This window comes from Pan troglodytes, chromosome 15, assembly GCF_028858775.2.
Source record: "Pan troglodytes isolate AG18354 chromosome 15, NHGRI_mPanTro3-v2.0_pri, whole genome shotgun sequence".
Classification (NCBI taxonomy): Eukaryota; Metazoa; Chordata; class Mammalia; order Primates; family Hominidae; genus Pan; species Pan troglodytes.
The window spans coordinates 47,829,699-47,854,706 of NC_072413.2; the positions used below are offsets into that span (position 1 = coordinate 47,829,699).

Genomic DNA, 25,008 nt, shown 5'->3' on the forward strand with positions numbered 1-25,008 from the left:
TTCTCTATTTTTTTTCCTATTCTCTGTTTTGTTCATTTCTACTCTAATATTTACTATTTTCTTCCTTCTCCTTGCTTTGGGTTATTTTTCTAGTTCTTAAGGTGCAAAGTTAGGTTACTGATTTGAGATCTTTCTTCTTTTTAAATATAGGCATTTACAGCTATAAATTACCCCCTAAGGGCTGCTCTTTTTGCATCTCATAAGTTTTGACACACTGTATTTTCATTTCATTCATCTCAAAGTGTTTTGTGGCATCTTTTGTGATTTCCTCTTTGTTCCATTGCTTATTTATAACTGTGGTATTTAATTTCCACATACTTACGAATTTAAAACATTTTCTCTACTCCTGGTTTCTAATTTCACCCCATTATAGTCAGAAAACTTACTTTGTCTAATTTCAACAGTTTTAAATGTATTGAGGCTTTTTTTTTTTTGAGATGGAGTCTCACCCTGTCGCCCAGGCTGGAGTGCAATGGCACCGTCTCAGCTCCTGGGTTCAAGCGATTCTCCTGCCTCAGCCTCCCGAGTAGCTGGGACTACAGGCGTGTGCCACCACGCCCAGCTAATTTTTTGTATTTTTAGTAGAGACAGGGTTTCACCATGTTAGCCAGGTTGGTCTCGACCTCCTGACCTCACAATCTGCTTGCCTCAGCCTCCCAAAGTGCTGGGATTACAGATGTGAGTCACCGCATCCAGCCGAGGCTTGTTTTATAGACTATCCTATGGTCTACCCCAGAGAATATTTCATGTGCACTTAAGAATACAGGGTGAGCACCCCAAATCTGAAAATCTAAAATGCTCCAAAATCTAAAACTTTCTGAGTGCAGCATGATGACTCAAAGAAAATGCCCACTGGAGTTTGCTAGAAACGTTTTGCAGCATTTTGAATCTGTGATTTTTGGATTTGGGATGCTCAACTGGTAAGTATAATGCAAATACTTCAAAATATAAAAACACTCTGGTCCCAAGCATTTCAGATAGGATACTCAACCTGTATGATGCTGCTATTAAGTAGAGTATTCTAGAGATGTCTGTTAGATTTAGCTTACAGTGTTGTTCAAGTCTTCCATTTCCTTGCTGATTCTGTGTCTAGTTATTCTATCTATGACTGAAAGTTGGGTATTAAAGTCCTCAACTATTATTGTAGAACTATCTCTCTCTCCCTTCGATTCTGTCAGGTTTGCTTTATGCATTCTAGGGCTCTGTTATTAGCGGCACATATGTTTATAATTGTTACATCTTCTTGATAAGACTGATCCTTTTATCATTACATCTTTTTTTATTATGTGTGTGTGTGTGTGTGTGTGTGTTTTAGAGACAAAGTCTCACTCTGTCACCCAAGCTGATCCTCCCACCTCAGCTTTCTGTAGCTGGGACTACAGGTGCATGCCACTGCACCCAGCTTTTTAAAAAAATTTTTCTAGAGATGAGGTTTCACTTTCTTGCCCAGTCTGGTCTCAAACTCCTGGCCTCAAATAATCCTCACACTTCAGCCTCCCAAAGTGCTGGGATTACAGGCATGAGCCACCACATCTGGCCCTCTATTAAATTTTTGTCTTACAGTCACACTAAAAATATTTTAAAGAAAGGAACAGGAATTCTGAATAGAAAGAAATATATTACCTGTTGGATTCTTAATTACACAGCTAGTAGCTCCATGAAGATCGGCATGTACATAAATGTCTCCTTAAATACAGACAAATAAAAAATGACACTTTAAGTCCTAATTATTCTTTTTTCCTTTTTTTTTTTCAGATGGAGTCTCGCTCTGTCACCCAGGCTGGAGTGCAGTGGCACGATTTCAGCTCACTGCAACTTCTGCCCCCGAAGTTCAGGCAATTCTCCCACCTCAGCCTCCCAAGTAGCTGGGATTACAGGCGTGCACCACCACGTCCAGCTAATGTTTTTGGTATTTTTAGTGGAGACAGGGTTTCACCATGTTGGCCAGGCTGTTCTTGAACTCCTGACCTCAGGTGATCCACCTGCCTCAGCCTCCCAAAGTGGCTGAGATTACAGGCGTGAGCCACCACGCCCGGCCAAGTCCTACTTCTAGGTGTGAAAAATGATTGCAAACTTTAACACCACTACAGTAAGCTTTTAAAAATTTGACCTACAATAACTTTGAAGACTGAAAGTTATTCTGTTAATGTAATAGAGTACTGAAAGTCCAACACTGCAGATTAGCTCAGCAATACCATTTTAGGAATATTCACTTAAGAACTAAAAGCATCAAAACACATATGCAACAAACCATGAAGCATCATGCATCAAATCTTTCTACTAGTTAAATGTATCAAACAAAAGAGTATAACAAGAAAATCAGTCCCTAATATTGAGATAACTGATCCAAACATTCAAGAGAAAATTTTTCCGAATTTTAATCTTACCTACCTGGTGTCAAGTATCTTTTCACAATTATTTCATTCTGTTGCTGATCTCGTCCACCTATAATTAGATAGTTCTCTGAGCTAATGAACCATAGAAATTTCTCAAACCTATCAAAATGAAAGAAAAAAAGTTAACTTTTCTTTATAGCTGCCTGAATTCATACCCTTTTTGCAAACAAAACAAAACAGGAAGCTATCCTGCCTGTGTAGTTTAAGACAAGTTGATGGTTTAATTTTTTTAAGGCATCAAGCTGAATTTTACTAAAAACCTATAATACAAATTGCCCTAGGATATTCTTTAGACAGTCTTAGAAAAAAGAAATTAAATTCTATGTTTAAAAAAGTTATCTCCTTACTCCATATAGCCTTCTTAAACTCAACTTCTAACAATAAATTTCATAAAGCAAAAGTATAAAATGTCATATGGTCCTTAGGTTTAGCTTTCTTTTAGTGAGGCACTGAATAGGCTTTAGACCACTAATAAGAAAGAAATGTTGTTTTCCCACTCTGCTCTCAATAAATGAACGTAATTAATCTTTATATATGATATTCTTTACATTTTTTTAAATACAAAAGACCAAAAATTGTCTTTAGGAGGATAAAATTACAACTTTTCTCAAAAGACAAAATAACTTGGGTTTTCATGATTAATACCTGCAAGATAAAAAGTATAGAGTATATTATCTGTATGACATTTAGAAAATGACATGCAAGATAGATGAACATAAATACTTGCTACATTATATATGACTACAGAGATTATCTTCTGTATGATTTAATCCACACTTTTTAAAACTTTTGGTTAAAAATGGTAGACTAAGCACAGATACTTAACTTAAACTCCCTAATATAATAGTGAAAGGACTTTACTATTTTCTAATCTGATTTTTTGATTGGGTAACACATACTCATGGTTGAATAAAATTTTTTACTTATATAAAAAAGGTCAGCTGGACACGGTGCCTCACGCCTGTAATCCCAGCACTTCGAGAGGCCGAGGTGGGCGGATCACGAGCTCAGGAGATCGAGACCATCCCGGTTAACATGGTGAAACCCCGTCTCTACTGAAAATATGAAAAATTAGCCGGGTGTGGTGACAGGTGCCTGTAGTATCACCTACTCGGGAGGCTAAGGCAAAAGAATGGGGTGAACCTGGGAGGCGGAGCTTGCAGTGAGCTGAGATGGCACCCCTGCACTCCAGCCTAGGCAACAGAGCGAGACTCTGTCTCAAAAAATAAATAAATAAAAAACAAAAAAATATAAAAAAGATAGTGAGAGATCCTGCATCCCTTCAGTTCCTGTCACTACACCAAAGAGGGAGCCATTGTGACTGGCTTCCTGAGTATCCGTCTCAAGATTCTTTATACATAGAAAAGCTAAAATATTTATCCCAATCTTCTCTTTTTTGTTGCGGGAAGTCAGGGACCCTGAACAGAGGGACCAGCTGGAGCTGTGGCAGAGGAATATAAATTGTGAAGATTTCATGGACATTTACCAGTTCCCAAACAATACTTTCACAATTTCTTACGCCTGTCTTACTTTAATCTCTTAATCCTGTTAATCTTTTGTCCTTTGCCTTGTGATCTTTGCTTTTGCCCTTTGCCTTGTGATCTTTGTTGGACCCTTATCAGGAGTTTCTGATTTTGCCCTTGTCCTGTTTCCTCAGAAGCATGTGATCTTTGTTCTCCTTTTTGCCCTTTGAAGCATGTGATCTTTGTGACCTACTCCCTGTTCTTGCACCTCCCTCCCCTTTTGAAATCCTTAATAAAACTTGCTGGCTTTAAGGCTCAGGTGGGCATCATGGTCCTACCAATACGTGATGTCACCCCCGGCAGTCCAGCTGTAAAATTCCTCTTTGTACTCTTTCTCTTTATTTCTCAGCTGGCTGACACTTAAGGAAAATAGAAAGAACCTATGTTGAAATACTGGAGGTGGGTTTCCCTGATACATTTTTAGACATAGCACAAACTGTTCTGCATATTGCTTTTTTCACCTAAAAGTACATTTTCTTCATTGCTGAATGGATGCACTACACTTACTTAACCATTCCCCTACTGATAGTAAAGAGGTTTGTAAAAAGACAAAGACATAGGGACAAAAAGAATGGGAGAGAAAAATCAAAGATGTATTTTGTAATCATCCTAGTAAGGGAATGTATAGCCAACAAGTCAATAAAAAGTAGTCAATCAAAAGAAGGCAATAATGAAGACAAAAGAGGACACAGAACAAATGGGACAAGCAAAAAGCAAACAGTAAGATGGGTGGATTTAAACCCAAATATATCAGAGATTACATTAAATATAAATGCATTAAATGCCCAGGTAAAAGGCAAAGACTGTCAGACTGGAAAACAATGACAATGATATATATGATGCTCCTTTAAAATATAAGGATGGAAAGGTTGAAATATAATGATGAAAAAAGATAGGCCAGGCGCGGTGGCTTATGCCTGTAATCCCAGCACTTTGGGAGGCCAACGCAGGCGTATCACTTGAGGTCCAGAGTTTGAGACCAGCCTGGCCAACATGATGAAACCTCATCTCTAATAAAAATAGAAAAATTAGCCAGGCATGGTGGTGGGCGCCTGTAATCCCAGCTACTCAGAGGGCTGAGGCAGAATTGCTTGAACCCAGGAGGCAGAAGTTGCAATGAGCTAAGATTGCACCACTGCACTTCAGCCTGGGTGACAGAGCAAGACTATGTCTCAAAAAACAAAAAACAAACAAATAAAAAAGATATACCATGTAAACACTAACCAAAAGAAAGCTCATCTAGTTACACCTGACAAACAAGGAAAAAATAGTTACAAGTTAGAAGGACATTTCATTAAAGTTGATAAAAGACTCAATTAGGAAGACGTAACAGTTATATAGTTTTATCACCTAATTACATTGTCTCATATATAAAAAGCAAAAACTGGCAGAAGTAAAAGGAGAAATGGACAAATTCGCAGAATATTATAAACTTTCTGCCAATATATTTTAAACTTTAGACAAAGTCTTTAAAAAAACACTGCTTACCAAAACTAGGAAATTTGAACAGTCCTTACATTTACTAAATAATTTGAATCTGCAATGACAAGCTTTCCCAAAGAAAACTCCAGGACTACTCAGCTTCACAGGTGAATTTCATCAGCTATTTAAGAACAACTGAAAAAGGAACACTTTCCAACTTGTTTTATGAGGCAATATGACCTTGATACCAATACCCAACAAGAACATTACAAGAAATGAAAACTATAGGATAATCCTATGCATCAACAGAGATGTCAAACAAAACAGAGAGGGAGAAGAGACAAATACAACCAAATTTTGAAAGCTGGAAAACAAATGGACAAGTGATGAGACTTTTTTTTTTTTTTTCCCGAGACAGAGTCTTGCACTGTCACCCAGACTGGAGTGCAGTGGCCCGATCTCGGCTCACTGCAAGCTCCGCCTTCTGGGTTCACGCCATTCTCCTGTCTCAGCCTCCTGAGTAGCTGGGACTACAGGCACCTGCCACCACGCCCGGCTAATTTTTTTTGTATTTTTAGTAGAGACGGGGTTTCACTGTGTTAGCCAGGATGGTCTCGATCTCTTGACCTCGTGATCCGCCCGCCTCGGCCTCCCAAAGTGCTGGGATTACAGGCGTGAGCCACTGCGCCCGGCTGTGATCAGACTTAAGAAGCTGAATCCTAAGCTGATGGTGAAAAAAACAACAACTAAATTTGCAATGTAAAACTCATAAAAGGCTAAACAAATGGCAGCACAAACACTTATTTCCTTAAGAGTTTAAGATGGGAATGAAAACAGGAGGACTGGCTGAGAGTCTGTTCAAGAAGCAGTTAGTTCCATATATGTTCTTTCCAGCTAATTCCTGTTCCATTTCCTAACAGAAGGCCAGAGGTTAATTTCTCTAGAAAGGGTATAAAGAAGATCTCTGGACAAGGGTAAATGTGGCACAGCTATATAATCAGGAGTAATATATGTAAAATACAGCAAATAAGTAAATGAATTACTGGATCCTAAGACTCTCAGCCTATTATTTCCACTGGGCTCCCCAAATGCTGCAGCAGCCAGGTCTTCACCTTACAAGCAGGAGAAAAAAAGAATCTTTTCTGGGAAATGAGACTAGCTCAAGGGGAAAAGGGCTAAAGACAATGAGGATTCTACACAAAATGGCCAACACAGATCATTTCACAAGCCCAACCACCCAGGGAACTTCCAAACAGCATTTTAATACCCTACCATAAAATGTAAAACGTTGAACAGACAATCAAGGAGCACCAGACACTAATATGAAAGATGGAGACAAAAGCAACATTTTTAAAAAAGTGCCTGTAGTCCCAGCTACTCAGCAGCCTGTGCCACAGAGCGAAACTCTGTCTCCAAAAGAAAAAAAGAAAAGGAGGGTGCCGTAGGGCTGATGTAGGTATGTCAAAAACTAACAAGTTACAGTAACATGAGTAACTCTAGACATCCAATATATGGCATGAGGAATACAGTTAACAATACTGTATTACATACTGGAAATTTGCTAAGAGTATATTTTTAAGTGCTCTTACCAGACACACAAAAAACAGAGTAACTACGTGAGATGATGGATATGTTAATGTGCTTGACTGTTTCATTTCATTATGCATATGTATATAATAAAAACATATTATAGACCATATATATATATATATATATATATATATGTTTATTTTTTTGAGATGGAGTCTCGCTCTGTTGCCCAGGCTGGAGGGCAGTGGCACAGTCTTGGCTCACTGCAACGTCTGCCTCCCAGGCTCAAGTGATCCTCCCACCTCAGCCTTTCAAGTAGCTGGGACTACAGGTGTGCACAACCACACCTAGCTAATTTTTGTATTTTTGTAGAGACGGGGTTTCGCCATGTTGCCCAGGCTGGTCTCGAACTCCTCACCTCAGGTTATCTGCCCACCTATGGTCTCCCAAAGTGCTGGGATTACAGGCATGAGCCACCGCACCTAGCCTATCCCTGTCTTTATAGAAACATCTTGAAAAGGAGAGAGTTCTGAATGTTGATGTCCCTGAGGTAGAGCAATTGCATGTACCCAAAATCTGTGTGTTTTCATTTGTGAGCATCTGGTCCAGTGCCCTCCCTTCACTTGCTCTGAGGATGTAGGATGTTGTGATACCCATTAGCTAATTACCTTTGGGAAATGATTTCAGAGGATTAGAATGCCACTTCAGCCACCCATTTTTTGTTTGTTTGTTTTTTGTTTTTTCTGAGACAGAGTCTCACTCTGTTGCCCAGACTGGAGTGCAGTGGCGCCATCTTGGCTCACTGCAACCTCCGCCTCCCAGGTTCAAGCGATTCTTCTGCCTCAGTCACCCGAGTAGCTTGGTCTACAGGCACAAGCCACCACACCTGGCTAATTTTTGTATTTTTAGTAGAAACGGGGGTTCGCCTTATTGTCCAGGCTGGTCTCAAACTCCTGATCTTGTCATCTGCCCGCCTCGGCCTCCCAAAGTGCTGGGATAACAGGCATGAGCCACTGTGGCTGGCCCCCATTTCCTTTTGTGTGACAGCAGGCAAGTGTCTGTGTGTTTGTTGAAATGACACATTTGATCCTTTTTATGGCTCAAAGAAAAGTTAATGAATACCTTTTGAGTTTGGTGCCATGACAGAGTCATTCCTCAAACCTGTCAGCACTTATGCGTTGTCCTCTGGTCACTGCATGACTTCGCCTAAGTTCCTTACCCTCTCCGTTTCAGATTCTGAAAGTATTGTATCAAGAGCTAATAATCAGCTGGGCGCGCATGCCTATAATCCCGGCACTTTGGAAGGCCGAGGAGGGTGGATCACTTGAGGTCAGGAGTTCGAGACTAGCCTGGCCAATATGGTGAAATCCATCTCTACAAAAAGTACAAAATCCCCTCTCCCCTCTCCCCTCCCCTTTCCACGGTCTCCCTCTCATGCCGAGCCAAAGCTGGACTGTGCTGCTGCCATCTCGGCTCACTGCAACCTCCCTGCCTGATTCTCCTGCCTCAGCCTGCCGAGTGCCTGCGATTGCAGGCGCGCGCCGCCACGCCTGACTGGTTTTCGTATTTTTTTGGTGGAGACGGGGTTTTGCTGTGTTGGCCGGGCTGGTCTCCAGCTCCTAACCGCGAGTGATCTGCCAGCCTCGGCATCCCGAGGTGCCGGGATTGCAGACGGAGTCTTGTTAACTCAGTGCTCAATGGTGCCCAGGCTGGAGTGCAGTGGCGTGATCTCGGCTCGCTACAACCTCCACCTCCCAGCTGCCTGCCTTGGCCCCCCAAAGTGCGGAGATTGCAGCCTCTGCCCGGCCGCCACCCCGTCTGGGAAGTGAGGAGCGTCTCTGCCTGGCCGCCCATCGTCTGGGATGTGAGGAGCCCCTCTGCCTGGCTGCCCAGTCTGGAAAGTGAGGAGCGTCTCTGCCCGGCTGCCATCCCACCTGGGAAGTGAAGAGCGCCTCTTCCCGGCCGCCATCCCATCTAGGAAGTGAGGAGCGTCTCTGCCCGGCCACCCATCGTCTGAGATGTGGGGAGCGCCTCTGCCCCGCCGCCCCGTCTGGGATGTGAGGAGCACCTCGGCCCGGCCGCGACCCCGTCTGGGAGGTGAGGAGCGTCTCTGCCTGGCCGCCCCGTCTGAGAAGTGAGGAGCCCCTCCGCCCGGCTGCCACCCCATCTGGGAAGTGAGGAGCGTCTCCGCCCGGCAGCCACCCCGCCCGGGAGGGAGGTGGGGGGTCAGCCCCCGCCAGGCCAGCCGCCCCGTCCGGGAGGGAGGTGGGGGGTCAGCCCCCCGCCCGGCCAGCCGCCCCGTCCGGGAGGGAGGTGGGGGGGTCAGCCCCCCGCCCGGCCAGCCGCCCCATCCGGGAGGGAGGTGGGGGGGGTCAGCCCCCCGCCCAGTCAGCTGCCCCGTCCGCGAGGTGAGGGGTGCCTCTGCCCGGCCACCCCTACTGGGAAGTGAGGAGCCCCTCTGCCCGGCCAGCCGCCCCGTCCGGGAGGGAGGTGGGGGGCTCAGCCCCCCGCCCGGCCAGCCGCCCCGTCTGGGAGGGAGGTGGGGGGGGTCAGCCCCCGGCCCGGCCAGCTGCCCTGTCTGGGAGGGAGGTGGGGGGGGTCAGGGTTAAATGGATTAAGGGCGGTGCAAGATGTGCTTTGTTAAACAGATGCTTGAAGGCAGCATGCTCATTGAGAGTCATCACCACTCCCCAATCTCAAGTACCCAGGGACACAAACACTCTGCCTAGGAAAACCAGAGACCTTTGTTCACTTGTTTGCCTGCTGACCTTCCCTCCGCTGTTGTCCTATGACCCTGCCAAATCCCCCTCTGCGAGAAACACCCAAGAATGATCAATAAAAAAATAAATAAATAAATAAAAATAAAAGAATGATGCACATTTTAATAAAAAAAAAAAAAGAGAAAAAAAAAAAAAAGTACAAAAGTTAGCCGGGCATGGTGGCGCACACCTGTAGTCCCAGCTACTTGGGAGGCTGAGGCAGGAGAATCCCTTGAGCCTGGGAGGTGAAGGTTGCAGTGAGCCAAGATCGCACCACTGCACTCCAACATGGGCAACAGAGCTAGGACTCTGTCTCAAAGAAAAAAAAAGTAATAATGGCAGGGCCAGGCATGGTGGCTTTTATCTGTAATCCCAGCACTTTGGGAGGCTGAAGTGGGAGGATCACTTGAGCCCAGGAGTTCGAGATCAGCCTGGCCAACACTGAAAGATCCCGTCTCTACTTAAAAAAAAAAAAAAAAAAAAAAAAGAGGTAATGGTGGCCCTTTCCTCTCATTTATGCACTGCAGGGATGAAAAGGATGACAATGTCTGTGTGTGTGATAGATTGTGGAAAGCCTACCGCCATGTTAAGTGAAGAAAGGGAGTATGTCTGCTGAACAGATTAACTTCTGGTCTCCTATCAGTATGTGTGGTGTGGTAGGGGGACTGCATGACCTTAACTTTTTGTTCTTGAGAGGCCTAGCATTATCAGAGTCCCCTTAGAGAATTTTTTTTTTTTTTTTGGAGAAAGAGTCTTGCTCTGTCACCCAGGCTGGAGTGCAGTGGCACAATCTCGGCTTACTGAAACCTCTGCCTCCCAAGTTCAAGTGATTCTTGTGTCTCAGCCTCCCTAGTAGCTGGGATTACAGGCACCTGCCACCACACTCAGCTAATTTTTTTTCTATTTTTAGTAGAGATGGGTTTTCACCATGTTGGCCAGGTTGGTCTCGAACTCCTAACCCCCAGTGATCCACCTGTCTTGGTCTCCCAAAGTGCTAGGATTACATGAGTGAACACCACCGTGCCCAGCCTAAATATATATAATTTTAAAAAATTTAAAAAGAAACAACTTGGAGAAGACAGAGACTTGCAAAAAAAGAATACTAAAAAAATTTAATACATCAAAACTATTCTCAGAGAGCTAAAAGAAACTAAAGCAGAAACTTATTTATTTTTTTAAAAAGGGTATATTCCAAGAACCAAAAAAAAAAGTCCTCTCTTTTTTTGCCAGGAACATTATGTTGAAAAGAGAGTTCTTAAAATTAAAAACATGATAGGAAGTAATAAAATATTCAGTGGAAAGATTTGGTGGAAGATAAAGCTGAGGAAACTCCCAGGATGTAGAGCAAAACGATAGACTTGAAAATAGAAAATACAACAAAATTGGAGGACTGGTCTAGGGGGTTCCATATCTTAAAAACAAGATTTCCAGAAGGAAAAGAAAAAAGAAAGCAGAGGTCAGGCAGTTTTTCAAGAACTATTTCCAGAAAATGTCTCAGAACTGAAAGTTTCTGAATTAAAACAGCCCACAAAGTATCCAACATAATGGATTAAAACATCACCACCAACCCCAATTGTAAAATTTTGAAAAATCTGGAGAAAAAATTGGGAGGGGAGAAATATCTACAAGCTTGTAGAAAGGCAAAAACAAGTTTCATGTAAAATATCAACTATCAGCCAGGTGTGATGGCTCAAGCCTGTAATCCCAGCATTTTGGGAGGCTGAGGCGGGCAGATCACTTGAGGCCAAGAGTTAAGAGACCAGCATGGGCAACATGGCAGACACCCTTCTCTACTAAACACACAAAAATTAGTTGGGCATGGTGGCGTGCACCTGTAATCCCAGCTACTCGGGAGGCTGAGACAGGAGAATCACTTGAACCCAGGAAGCAGAGGTTGCAGTGAGCCAAGATCATGCCACTGCACTCCAGCCTGGGCAACAAAGTGAGACTCTGTCTCAAAAAAAATAAAATAAATAAAATATCAACTATCAAAATAATACCAGATTTCTCAAGTTACTATAATGAAGCAATACCTTTAAAAGTCTGAGGAGGCAGGGCGTGGTGGCTCACGCCTGTAATCCCAACACTTTGGGAGGCCGAGGCGGGTGGAACACGAGGTCAGGAGTTTGAGACCAGGGTGGCAAGTAAGGTGAAACCCCATCTCTACTAAAAATACAAAAATTAGCCAGGCGTGGTGGTGGGTGCCTGTAATCCCAGCTACTCCAGAGGCTGAGGCATGAGAATCGCTTCAAACCGGAAGGCAGAGGTTACAGTGAGCCAAGACTGCGCCACTGCACTCCAGCCTGGGCAATAAAAGTGAAATTCCGTCTCAAAAAAAAAAAAAAAGAAAGTCTGAGGAAAACATATTTTCATAGAATTCTATACTCAATTTTTTTTTTTAAGAGACAGGGTTTGGCATGTTGCACAGGCTAGTCTCGAACTCCAGAGGTCAAGAGGTCCACCCACCTCACCCTCCCAGAGTGCTGAGATTACAGGAATGGGCCACCGTGCCCAGTCCACTCAAACTATAAGAGTAAAATGTTTTATACATTGGAGACCTCAAAAACTCTGCTTTCTATACACCCTTTCTTGTGAAGCTTCTGGAACACACACTCTTTCAACCAAGAAAGAAGTATGAGATCCAGAAAAGAGTTTCCAAAACAGAGAAGGATAAAGATAACAATAAAAAGAAAAGTGTACGATGCTTAGAGAGAACCAATATAAAATTAAGTAAGTCAAAAAGCTCCAGGAGAGACTTCTGACCTCTGCAAGATGATACTGATTGAATTCCAATGTGTCTGAACACACTTGGAAGATATTATTTAGATAAATTAGTGATAAGAACAAAAATAAAAAGCAAATGAAATGACAATTAATAACTCCAGGGAAGATTTTTAAAACTGAGCAAGGAAGGAAAAAGAAAACAGAATTCTATGTGGGTCAGCTATAACATATAAATTATATGACTACAATTTAAATATTTATAATGATGCCAATGCTATTAATCTTGACAAAATTATGCTGTAACTGTGTGTGTATGTAATGGAACACAAGTGGAAAGAGGGAAATCCTCATCTTTCCCAGTGGGAAGTTAGTAAGAATATAAAACAGAAAAATTAAGAAGTAGCAATATAAACATATTACTAAGATAAATAAAGGCAAATATCAAAAGAATCAACTAAAAGAGCTAAAAGTGGTTTCCTTCGGAGAGCAGGCAATAGGAGTAAAGGTGAGGAACTGGAGAACTAGCTGAGTGCAGAAGCGTATGCCTGTAATCCAGCACTGAGGCTGAGGCAGGAGGATCTCTTGAGCCTAGAAGTTTGAGACCAGCCTGGGCAACAAAGTGAGACCCTGCCTCTACAAAAAATTAAAAAATTAGCTGGGCACAGTGGCATGTGCCTGTAGTCTCAGCTACTTGGGAGGGTGAGGTGGGAGAACTGCCAGAGCCCAGGAGGTCAATGCTACAGTGAGCCATGTTCATGCCACTGTATTCCACCCTGGGTGACAGAGACCCTGTCTCAAACAAACCAACAAAAAATTGCAGAGCTACTGGTTTTGTAACAAGCTTTGTAGAACTGTTTGACTTTTCTAAACAATGTGCATGGATAATTTTAATAAAAACAAAAACTGTATTTGAAAGAGACAGAACACTTACCAATATACTTTTCTTGCTTTTTGAATAGAGGTAACAGTCTGAACTTCTTTTAATGTTTGCTTTGTTTTCTTTTCTGCTGACTTGAATGCCTATTTATAGAAAAGAGTTTTAAAAACAATTTGTTAAGAATGTATTTAAATAACACCAAAGTAAATAATGGGGCAAGAATTTTTTTAAATGTCACAAAATGGCACAATCTACACACACACACACAAACACACACACACACAAATACGCATACTTGAAAGTAATGAAGAAATGAAAATATTTTTGCCTGAAGTATTAAAATAATCTAAACTAAAGAATTATTACATGAAAATATTTGCCCAAGACCTACAAAGTAATAAATACCTTGTCATTTTCTAGATACTGAGTACCTATCATATGCTTGGTTCTAGGCTAGATGCCATTAGAGATATAAGAGTGAACAAGATGGACAAAGCCCCCACTCCCACCCCACTAGGTCTAGAAGAGACAACTATTAATCATATAATCCTTTAAATAAATATATAATGGTGAGTGCTTCTAAAGAAGCTACAGGAATATAACAAGGAAACCTGATTTACACTGGATTATGGTCAAAGAAGGTATCTCTGAGGAAATGACATTTAAGCTGAATCCTCAACGACTAACGGGGTTATCAGGCAAAGAATAGGAAAAAGGGCATTACAAGCAAAAAAAAAAAAAAAAAAAGACCAGCAAGTACAGCAAGTAGTAATCAAGGGCATAATGTCAAGAAATGAGGTTGAAGCAATAGACAGAGGGCCAAGTCATGAAGGCCACTCATTTAACAGCTATTAAAGTGCCTACTCTGTTCCAGGCAATATTCCAGGGATTGGGATGCAGCAATGAACAACACAAAGATTCTACTTTCATGCAATCTATATTCTAGAGGGAATCCAGAAAAAATATTCAAATAAACATACGTTGGGCTGGGGGGAGTGTTTTTCAAGAAGAAAATAAGGCAAAATAAAGAGAGATTCAGGGTGGTACTATCGTTAGTAATGAGTGGTCAAGGAAGGATTCTCTGATTAAATCTCATTTAAGTGGATATGTAAATGAAGAGAGGGGTCAAACTGAAAATTCCAGGTAGAGAGAACAGCAAGGGCAAAGACCCTGAGAGGGGAGCACGTGTCATTATTTTATGAACAGCTAAGATCCCAGTGTAGCCAGAAAGAGTGTATGAGAGGAGGAATGCAGGTGTTGAGATCAGAGGGGAGGAGATCTCCCGTCCTTCTTGCAGGATAGGAGAAGGGCTCTGAATTGTATTAAGATGGGAAGCAACTGGAAGAGAAAAAGGACTTCACTTTCGATTTATTTATTTTAATATATTTTTTGAGACGGAGTCTCGCTCTGTGTCCCAGGCTAGAGTGCAATGGCATGATCTCAGCTCACTGCAACCTCCACCTCCCGGGTTCATTAGATTCTCCCACCTCAGCAGCCCAAGTAGCTGGGATTACAGGTACCCGCCATCACGTCAGGCTAATTTTTGTATTTTCAGTAGATATGGGGTTTCACCATGTTGGCCAGGCTGGTCTCAAACTCCTGGCTTCAAGCGATCCACCGGCCTCAGCCTTCCAAAGTGCTGGAATTACAGGCATCAACCACCACACCCAGTCTTCACTTTTGATTCAAAAGGATCACAACAGGGCTAGGCATGGTGGCTCACACCTGTAATCCCAGCACTTTGGGAGGCTGAAGGTCAAGGCCTGAAGCGGGCGGATCACCTGAGGTCAGCAGTTTGAGACCAAGCTGACCAACATGGTGAAACCCCGTCTCTACTAAAACTACAAAAATTAGCTGGGTGTGGTGGCCGGCACCTGGAATCCCAGCTACTTAGGAGGCTGAGGTGGGAGAATCGCTTGAACCTGGGAGGCAGAAGTTGCAGTGAGCTGAGATCAAGCCATTGCACTCCAGCCTGAGCAATAAGAGCAAAACTCCATCTCAAAAAAAAAAAAAAGGGTCACAATGGCTGCTATGTGGAGAACAGACTGTAGAGGGAAAAGGAGGAGGAGGAGAGAGATCCAATAAGAGGCTACTGTCAACACAGAGGTGACAGGGGACTGACCAGTGGAAATAATGAGTAGTAGCCAGATTCTGGCTGTACTTTAAAGAAAGAACCAAAGGATTTACTGATGGATTGCATGATTTATGGGAAAAGAGTCCAGGATATCACAAACATTTTTAACCTGAGTGAACAGAAAAATGAAGGTGTTATTTACTGAGATGAGGAAGAATAGGGGAGGAGCAGTCCTGGGGGGAAAAAAAATACTGGAAATACATATATTTAAAGCAAAGTTAAGTTTGAAAGATACTTCTGAATTAGAAAACCTCATTTAAACAGAAGAAATAATTATGTCCATTAAATTACGCAGGCACAAACAACTAACATTCACTCTAAGAAATACTCAGTACCTTCTCAGCAGCTTCAACAGTCTTTTGTGTTTTCTTAGCAGCATATCTCTTGTGATCATAATACCTAGAAAAACATATTTCTCTTAAATTTTAAGTATAATATTTATTCTTCAGTTTTCTACTTAGTTCTAACTTGACAAATTCTCAAATTATATGGAACAAATCAGAACAAACTGTATAATTAACAAAACTAAATTTAAAAAAGTATTTTCACCCAAAAAAAGTATGCATGTACAAGTGAAATTTAAAAATTTTTTTAAATGTCCTTAATTCCTTAATTTATTGCAGATAACACTTGGCCTAAAATGTAAAGTTAAATGACTTACTTTTTGGCATTGGCATATGCTGACAAGCTGAGATCAACATCTACAAGTAACGGCTTATTTTTCTGAGGCTTCTGCAGCTGTTTATTCTTTTGTTTTTTCTTTTTTCCTTTTGGTGGTTCGGTTTCATTTTTCTCAACATTGACGTCACCATCAACATCATCATCTTCCTCCTCTGATAACAAGTATGGATTTCTATTAAAAATATTCAATAGCATTTCACTAACGTCAATGACATCACTTTTATTTTCAATTTTTTTCTTCAATAAAATTATAAATGGTTTACAGTACTGGAAGTTTCATTATTTATTTTAATCTAAATTAGTTTTTTCCCTTTCTTTGAGAATTTCAAAATATGAAGAAAAAATGTTTAATACAGTGAACAATTAAAATAACAAAATAAAGACACGCATTAACTGCTTGACTAAGAGTCAAACTTACCTTAGCAGCATTGTAACATGGTTTGTTTGTAGTTTTAATTCTTTGATTGCACTTGCAACAGGGTCTCCTTGAGCCTGGGCTTCTTTCACAATTAACCCAATTTCTGTCCAATCTATCTGGTTAGCTAAAGCACTTCGAACTACCTGAATGGCTCTGTCAACTATTTGTAGGTTCATTTCTATAAGCTCTCCTTTCAGTTTGTCTATTTCCTTAAAAAACAAACCACACACATTTACTACATTGCCAGTTAAAGTTAACATTTTTGAAAAAGCACTGAGAAAGCCAAACATAATACCTGAGCCTGCTGAAGAGCTTCCAATCTGTTTTCGTGATCCTTTCGAACATTATCTAATTTCTTCAATGCTTGCTTTTCCTTTTATTGGCAAAACAGATTTTTTAAAAATTAGATTTCTCCTACCTCATGACATCCCTCTCTTACTTCCCAACACTCACTATCCTGACCCCATCTATGCTGTTATCTAGCTAGCTGAAGTTCCCATAGTCTACCACCCTAGGCCTATCCCACTACAATGCGTTCCATGCCCCAAAATTACTTCTCCTGTCTTCCTAACTCCCACTCCTTATATAGAAAGGTATTTTGATTACAGCTTACTGTGTATATAAGATATACCCCTAATACCCTTGGCATTATTCAAACAGGCAGAAATCAAGACATTTTTTCCTATGGCTGAAAGTAAAGTTTGGGAGAACGAATTCTTTATTTTTTTTTAAATAATAGAGACCGGGTCCCGCTACGTTGCCCAGGCTGCTCTCGAATGTCTGAGCTCAATCCTCCCACCTTGGCCTCCCAGAGTGCTGGGATTACAGGCCTGAGCCACTGCACCTGGCAGGGAATGAATTCCCAAAGAGCATAAATTACCAAATGACTTTGTATTTTTTGCTACTTTTGATTTTCTCAGAACTATTTCCAGTATTTTACAGAAACTTTTTCCCCTAAATTAATAAGACAAAGGCTCATGGTAGTTATTTGACCTTCTATATGGCATTTTATCATATATACTTTTCATTTCAAGGTTATCAATTGGGGGGCAAAATTTCTAACACTAGCAATATCATCAATTAATGAGTATTTAAATGCTAGATGAAATATTTTTTAAAATTTAGATAAGAATGATGACTATTAAAACCCACAAAATGATTACCAAAATAAATCACTAGTATTTTGACACCCATGAAACCATGGGGTTCAGTTTACTAGCCAAAGTGCTGCCACCATGTGGTAATTACATGATGTATATAATTCATCTGACTGGCCTACCTGCTTTGAAATTGTGCTATGATTAACTAATTTTTAAAAACTGAAGGGGAAGTGGTACAGGGATTCAAACAATTTGATTTTTTTTTCTTTAAGGCAGAGTCTCACTCTGTCACCCAGGCTGGAGTGCAGTGGCACAGTCTCAGCTCATTGCAACCTCCACCTCCCAGGGTCAAACAATTCTTGTGCCTCAGGCTCCTGAGTAGCTGGACACCCATACCACACCCCATTAATTTTTGTATTTCCAGCAGAGACAGGTTTTCACCATGCTGGCCAGGCTGTTCTCGAACTCCTGACCTCAAGTGATCTGCCCGCCTCGGCCTCCCAAAGTGCTGGGATTTACAGGCGTGCGCCACCGCGCCCAGCCTCAAATAATTTGAAATTTTTGCACACATATTTTAAGACTGTTTTTGAAAAAATCAAATCCCCTTCAAATCAAGAGGGACTATTAACAATTTATGAAACTGTTCTGCAGCAAATGCTCTAAAAACATGGTCAAATGTGCTGGGAAAATACTGTATATCACTTCTTTTGGAGTCATGATACACAGAAAACATATTAAGACTTGGCTTTAAAGTCCATTTAAAAAAGAAACAGTTTAATGATAAACAATATCCCCTCCTCTGGCCTATTTAAAATCTCCCTAAAACAGTATCTCCTTAACAGCAATGTTTGAGAAGCTTTGGGTTGTTCTGAGCAAACCACATTAAGGTGTAAATAACAGGCCTCACGTTCCCACCGTATTTTCCTTTTTTTACAGAATATCTGAAATACTCATGAAACAAATGAGGACATACTTTTCAACAATAAAATCCCCCATGGACCTTCTTCATAAACCTTTATCATAAATAAAGAGGCAGGTCAGAGAGTTCCCATACTACTTCTTACACTCTTTCTGAAAGGCTACCCTTTCCTATACCATCTACCCATCAAACCGCTAAAGACTAGCTGGTTTAATATGTGTTTTTAATAATACATACCTGTTGTAAAGCTTTTAAGTCAATTTTCTGGCCTTCTATCTTGGAATAAAATTCATCCACCGCCTTATTAAAAAAACAGACAAACAACTAGTTGGAAAAAAAAAAGCACAGTCTCTACTTCAACTTGCATACACAGAATTTTATTTTACTTTTTTTTTTCTTTTTTTTTGAGACAGAGTCTCACTCTGTTGCCCAGGCTGGATTGCAGTGGCGCGATCTAGGCTCACTGCAACTTCCACCTCCGAGGTTCAAGTGATTCTCCTGCCTCAGCCTCTCAAACAGCTGGGACTACAGGTGCACCCCACCACACACCGCTAATTTTTGTAGTTTTTCAGAGACAGGGTTTCACTGTGTTGGCCAGACTGGTCTTGAACTCCTGACCTCAAGTGATCTGCCTGCCTTGGCCTCCCAAAATGCTGAGATTATAGGCATGAGCCAGCATGCCCAGCTGCATACACAGAATTTTAGATTCCATTGTGTTTCATAACACCACTCAAAGAACTTGAACAGATTTCCAGTAAATGTATTATATGGCTAAACAGTATCAAGAATCAAATGAAGTTCAAACCTCTGGTCCTTCATCCTGAAATAAAGTGGCAACAATTATTTCCAACAGCTGTATCTGTGACGACACTGATCTTTAATGCCCAGATTCACAGTGAATGTAAAGCAAGTATAGTTTCAGTTTCTCAATAGAAGCAAGTTGATATTAACAGCTCATATCATGCTAACTAACTGGTAAAGGAACAGAACGGAAAACCCACCTTGTCAAATGATTCAAATTCTATATATGGACATTGTGAATGTTGAGAAAACAAGAAAGGATGAAATTCCTCATACCTGTAAAACATATTTATAATATCACATTCGAGAACATTAACAAACATCCAAAGCAAATTGACCCATGCCTATATGCTTACGTGAATATGTCTTCAACTGGTTTATCTGCTTCCAAGCTTGGTTTTATTTCTCTTTTCTGAATGATATATCCCTACAAAAATGCAACATTAAAATCATTCCTATTCATAATTAACAAAGATTTACTTCTTTTTTTTTTTTTGATACAGTCGCGCTCACTCCATCACCCAGGCTGGAGTGCAGTGGTGTATTCTCGGCTCACTGCAACCTCTGCCTCCCGGGTTCAAGCAATTCTCATGCCTCAGCCTCCCAAGTAGCTGGGATTACAGGTGTGCGCCACCATACCTGGCTAATTTTTGTATTTTTAGTAGAGACAGGGGTTTTGCCGTGATGGCCAGGGTGGTGTCGAACTCTTGGTCTCAAGTGATCCGCCCACCTTGGCCTCCAAAAGTGCTGAGATCACAGGTGTGAGCCACTGCACCTAAAAATTTAGTTTCTGTGACTGATATTAATTTGCACCTAATCCAAAGGTTTACTTTCTATGACTGATATTAATTTTAATTTTCTATAAATAGTTATACTTTGAAAAGGGAAGAAAAACACTCATAAGCTACTGGGTAATTCAAAAAATATTTAATGGTTGGGAGCTGTAAATCACAACATTTTTGAAAAGGGCTGACAAATGAAAATGTGCTTCTCTATCTGAAACTAAAGAAATAACTGTAAATTCCTCAACTTTTCTGAAGAGCCGATACTAACCTGACATTGTACTTTCTATAACAGATAGGGAACAGAAAAAAACTTATAAACCAACAGAAACTTTTAAAACACGATCCTGGGCCGGGTGCAGTGGCCCATGTCTATAATCCCAGCACTTTGGGAGGCCAAGGCAGGCGGATGACTTGAGGTCAGGAGTTCGAGACCAGCCTGGCCAACACGGTGAAACCTCATCTCTACTGAAAATATAAAAACTGTCCAGGCATGGTGGCACGTGCCTGTAGTCCCAGCTACTCGGGAGGCTGAGACAGGAGAATCACTTCAACCAGGGAAGTAGAGGTTGCAATGAGCCAAGATCATGCCACTGCACTCCAGCCTGGGTAACAGAGCAAGAGTGTCTCAAAAAACAAAACAAAAAAACTATCCTGGAATAAGCATATTACAGATAACAATTTTCCAAATTAAAATAAAATGTATATATAATGATCCTTTAATGAACATTTAATTTCTGAAAACCCAAATAAATCACAACAATATATAGTAAGTATACATGGTGCTACCTTCCCACTGAAGTTGGATGTTGTTTTCATATAGTCTTCTGCTTTCTGCAGAGAAACAAGTACTTTTTCAATATCTAATGGTGGGGGAAAAAAAGGAAAAAAGGAGTGCCAATCAAGTGTCAATTAACCGTGGCTAAACAACTATGTAGAAAAACAGGAAAGTGCTTACGAAATAATGTTGCGTTCAAGAAAATTAGAGATAGTGATTTCATGTTTATAACCAGTATATGTGGATATATGGTTTCATTTTGAACAGCCTGTTGTCCAAGTAGCTTTTATTGAATCATCCACCCTTCCCTCCATGACCTGAAAGGAACTTTGTTCATAAACTAAATTCCCATATTATTTCAAACTATTTTTGGAATCTTTATGCTATTCCTTCTCCAAAAACTTACAGTTTTAATTACTATAGCTTCATATTTTAATCTGTGAAGGGTTACACAGACAGTAATAAATCATTACTAGTATTTTCCAGAGTTATCCTGAACATTTTCACATGCTTTTGCTCCATATAAACATCAGAGTCATTTTATAGAAACAAACAAAAACAAAACACCACCACCAGCACCTGTTGTCATTTTATGAGTGCACTGATTTAGTATATTGCAGAAACTAAAACATTCACTAAAATCTTATTCAATTTTTTTTTTTTTGAGAGTGGTGATACTTGTTTTTGTGGGGTTTTTTGAGATGGGGGTCTCACTCTGTTGCTCAGGCTGGAGTGCAGCTGTGCAGTCACCACCCACTGCAGCCTCAAACACCCAGGCTTAAGTGATCCTCCCACCTTAGCCTCCCAAAGTGCTGGGATTGCAGGCATGAGCCAGTGTGCCCGGTCAAATGTTTTTCATTCTAGAACCACCTGCTCCCTTATTACTTTCCCAGAAAAAATTTTCATAGTTTAAAAAAAACGAAATAAATGAAAAATGTACCATGCAGACATACCTTTAGTTTCAAGTTTTTCATCCACTTTGACATTACCCGAGAATCCATTTTCTAAAAGACAGTGTTCAATGAGAGCTGGTCCATAGGCTATAAATGCAGAGGATATTACTTTTAGTATTTTCCTATAAATTCTTTTTTGTTTTTGTTTTTTGAGATGGAGTTTTACCCGTCGCCCAGGCCGGAGTGCAATGGTGCAATCTTGGCTCACTGCAACCTCTGCCTCCCACCTCCTGCCTCAGCCTCCTGAGTAGCTGGGATCACAAGCACCCACCACCATGCCCAGCTAATTTTTGTATTTTTAGTAGGGACAAGGTTTCACCATGTTGTCCAGGCTGGTCTCGAACTCCTAACCTCAGGTGATCCACTCACCTCAACCTCCAAAAGTGCTCAGATTACAGGTGTGAGCCACCATGACCTAGCCTAAAATTTAACATTCAAAATATAGCACAAATTTATATCCCAATATCAATGATCTGCTCAATAACAGTGGCTGGTGAAAACAATAAGTTTACTTATTTTGAAGTGTTACTTAGAAATGACAATTCTAGTTCTTAGACTGGGTGCGGTGGCTCATGCCTATAATCCCAGCACTTTGGGAGGCCAAGGCAGGCGGATCACCTGAGGTCGGGAGTTGGAGACCAGCCTGACCAACATGGAGAAACCCCATCTCTACTAAGAATACAATAAATTAGCCAGGCGTGGTGGCACATGCCTGTAATCCCAGCTACTCAGGAGGCTGAGGCAGGAGAATCACTTGAACCCGGGGGGCGGAGGCTGTGGCGAGCCAAGATCGTGCCATTGCACTGCAGCCTGGGCAAAAAGAGTGAAACTCCGTCCCCCGCCCCACCCCCCAACCAAAAAAAAAAAAAATGACAATTCTAGTCCTTAAAGAAATTTGAAACTACAATTAACTTACAAAAGTCAGTGCAAGTTATAGGAATTTAATGGGCTTCAACCACAATGAGGATTTATCCCTGGAATGCAAGGTTGGTTTGGCAACCAAAAATTGGTTAATACTCCATATTGATAAAATAAAGGAAAAGAGCCATATATCATTTCAGTAGATGCAGAAAAAGCATTTGACAAAATTCAACACTAATTCCTAATAAAAACTCTCAATAAACTAGGAATAGAGGGAGCATTCTCAACCTTATAAGGACACCTATGAAAAACCTACAGCTAACATGATAATTACTGGTGAAGGACTGAATATTATCCCCCTAAGATCAGGAACAAGGAAAGAATATTCAGTCTCACACTGCTATTCAACATTGTACTGGAAGCTATAGCTAGCACAATAAGGCAAATTAATTAATAGCATTCAGATTCTAAAGGAAGAAGTAAAGCATCCTTATTCACAGATGACATGATCCTGTATGTTAAAAAATCCTAAGGAACCCACAAAAATAAACCTACTAGAATGAATAAACAAGTTTATCAGGTTTGCAGGATACAAAAACCAATATATAGAAATCAATTGTATTTCTATGCAAAAATGAAATTAAGAAAATTCCACTGACAATAGCATCAAAAAGAACAGAATGTTTAGGAATAAATCTAACTGAGAGAAATTAAAGATCTAAATAAATAGTCAGACATTCTCTCTTCATAGAAGACTCAATGTAGTTAAAACGGCAATTCTCCCCAAACTGATCCACAGACTTAATGTAATCCTTACCAGGCCAGGCAGTGGCTCACAGCTGTAATTGAGACCAGCCTGGCCAAGAAGGTGAAACCCCATCTCTACTAAAAACACAAAACTTAGTGGGTGTAGTGGCACACACTTGTAATCCCAGCTACGTGGGAGGCTGAGGCAAGACAATCACTTGAACCCAGGAAACGGAGGTTGCAGTGAGCCGAGATCATGCCACTGCACTCCAGCCTGGGCAACAGAATGAGATTGTCTCAAATAATAGTAATAACGTAATCCTTATCAAAATCCTATGAGGCTTTTTTCATAGAAAGTAACAAGTCAACTCTAAATTTTATAAGGAAATGCTGGCCGAGCGCAGTTGCTCACGCTTGTAATCCCAGCACTTTGGGAGGCTGAGGCGGGCAGACTGCTTGAGTTCAGGAGTTGGAGACCAACCCGGACAACATGGTAAAACCCTGTCTCTACCAAAAAATAGAAAAATTAGCCAGGAGTTCATCCCTATAGTCCCAGCTACTTGTGGGGCTGAGGCAGGAGGATGGCCTGAACCTGGGAGGTGGAAGCTGCAGTGAGCAGTGTTCGTGGCACCGCACTTCAGCCTGGGCAACAGAGCGAGACCCTTGGGAAATGCAGAAGATCTTTTGAAATGCCAAATGCCAAAACTCTTTTGAAAAAAAAAAGTGAACAGTTAAGAGGACATGTAAGTTGAGTATCCCTTATGTGATGTGTTGGGATAGAAGTGTTTGAGATTTCAGATTTTTTCACATTTTGGAATATCTGCATATACACAATGAGATACCTTGGGGATGGAACCCAAATCTAAACACAAAATTCATTTATGACTTTACACAATATAGCCTGGAGGTGATTTTATACAATATTTTAAATAATTCTGTATAGCTGTCACATAAGGTCAGTGTGGAATTTTCCACCTGTGGCATCATGTCTGTGCTCAAAAAGTTTCAGACTTCAGGCCAGGCACAGTGCCTCACACCTGTAATCCCAGCACTTTGGGAGGCCAATGCAGGTGGATCACGAGGTCAAGAGATCAAGGCCATCCTGGCCAACATGGTGAAACCCCATCTCCACTAAAAATACAAAAAAAATTAGCTGAGCATGGTGGCATGAGCCTGTAGTCCCAGCTACTTGGGAGGCTGAGGCAGGAGAATTGCTTGAACCCGGGAGGCAGAGGTTGCAGTGAGCTGAGACTGCACCACTGCACTCCAGCCTGGTGACAGAGAGAGACTCTGTCTCAAAAATAATAGTAATTTTAGGCTTAAGATTTTCACATTAGTAATGTTCAACCTGTACTACCTGATTTCAAACATTACAGAAATTTGCCAGGGGAAGGCCAAGTGTGGTGGCTCACGTCTATAATCCCAGCAATTTGGGTGGCCAAGGTGGTTGGATTGCTTGAGCTCGGAGTTTGAGACCAGCCTGGGCAACATAATGAGACCCTACCTCTAAAACAAACAAAAAAATAAATTAAAAAAGAAAAGAAATTTGCATTTGCCAGGGAGACACTGGCTTAAACATACAAATTTTACACATGCTATACTA

At 41.1% G+C, this 25,008-nt stretch overlaps 1 protein-coding gene across 7 annotated transcripts in view; it reads right to left on the bottom strand.

Moving 5' to 3' along the window:
* The window catches only part of NEMF (nuclear export mediator factor), a 69,696-nt gene that overhangs the window by 28,957 nt on the left and 15,731 nt on the right, over positions 1–25,008 (bottom strand). For 5 of the 7 annotated variants that reach the window (XM_009427767.5, XM_054666511.2, XM_009427765.5 and 2 more), the window contains 12 exons: positions 21,798–21,884; positions 20,856–20,929; positions 19,641–19,711; positions 19,485–19,560; positions 18,721–18,783; positions 16,760–16,837; positions 16,465–16,673; positions 16,027–16,218; positions 15,701–15,764; positions 13,286–13,374; positions 2,392–2,495; positions 1,624–1,686 (listed from right to left, as the gene is read on the bottom strand). In XM_009427767.5, coding sequence (XP_009426042.3) covers positions 1,624–1,686; positions 2,392–2,495; positions 13,286–13,374; positions 15,701–15,764; positions 16,027–16,218; positions 16,465–16,673; positions 16,760–16,837; positions 18,721–18,783; positions 19,485–19,560; positions 19,641–19,711; positions 20,856–20,929; positions 21,798–21,884 — 1,170 coding nt within the window. The remainder of the gene's footprint in view (positions 1–1,623; positions 1,687–2,391; positions 2,496–13,285; positions 13,375–15,700; positions 15,765–16,026; positions 16,219–16,464; positions 16,674–16,759; positions 16,838–18,720; positions 18,784–19,484; positions 19,561–19,640; positions 19,712–20,855; positions 20,930–21,797; positions 21,885–25,008) is intronic. The other 2 variants (XM_009427766.5, XM_063793333.1) reach the window with 1 other exon arrangement.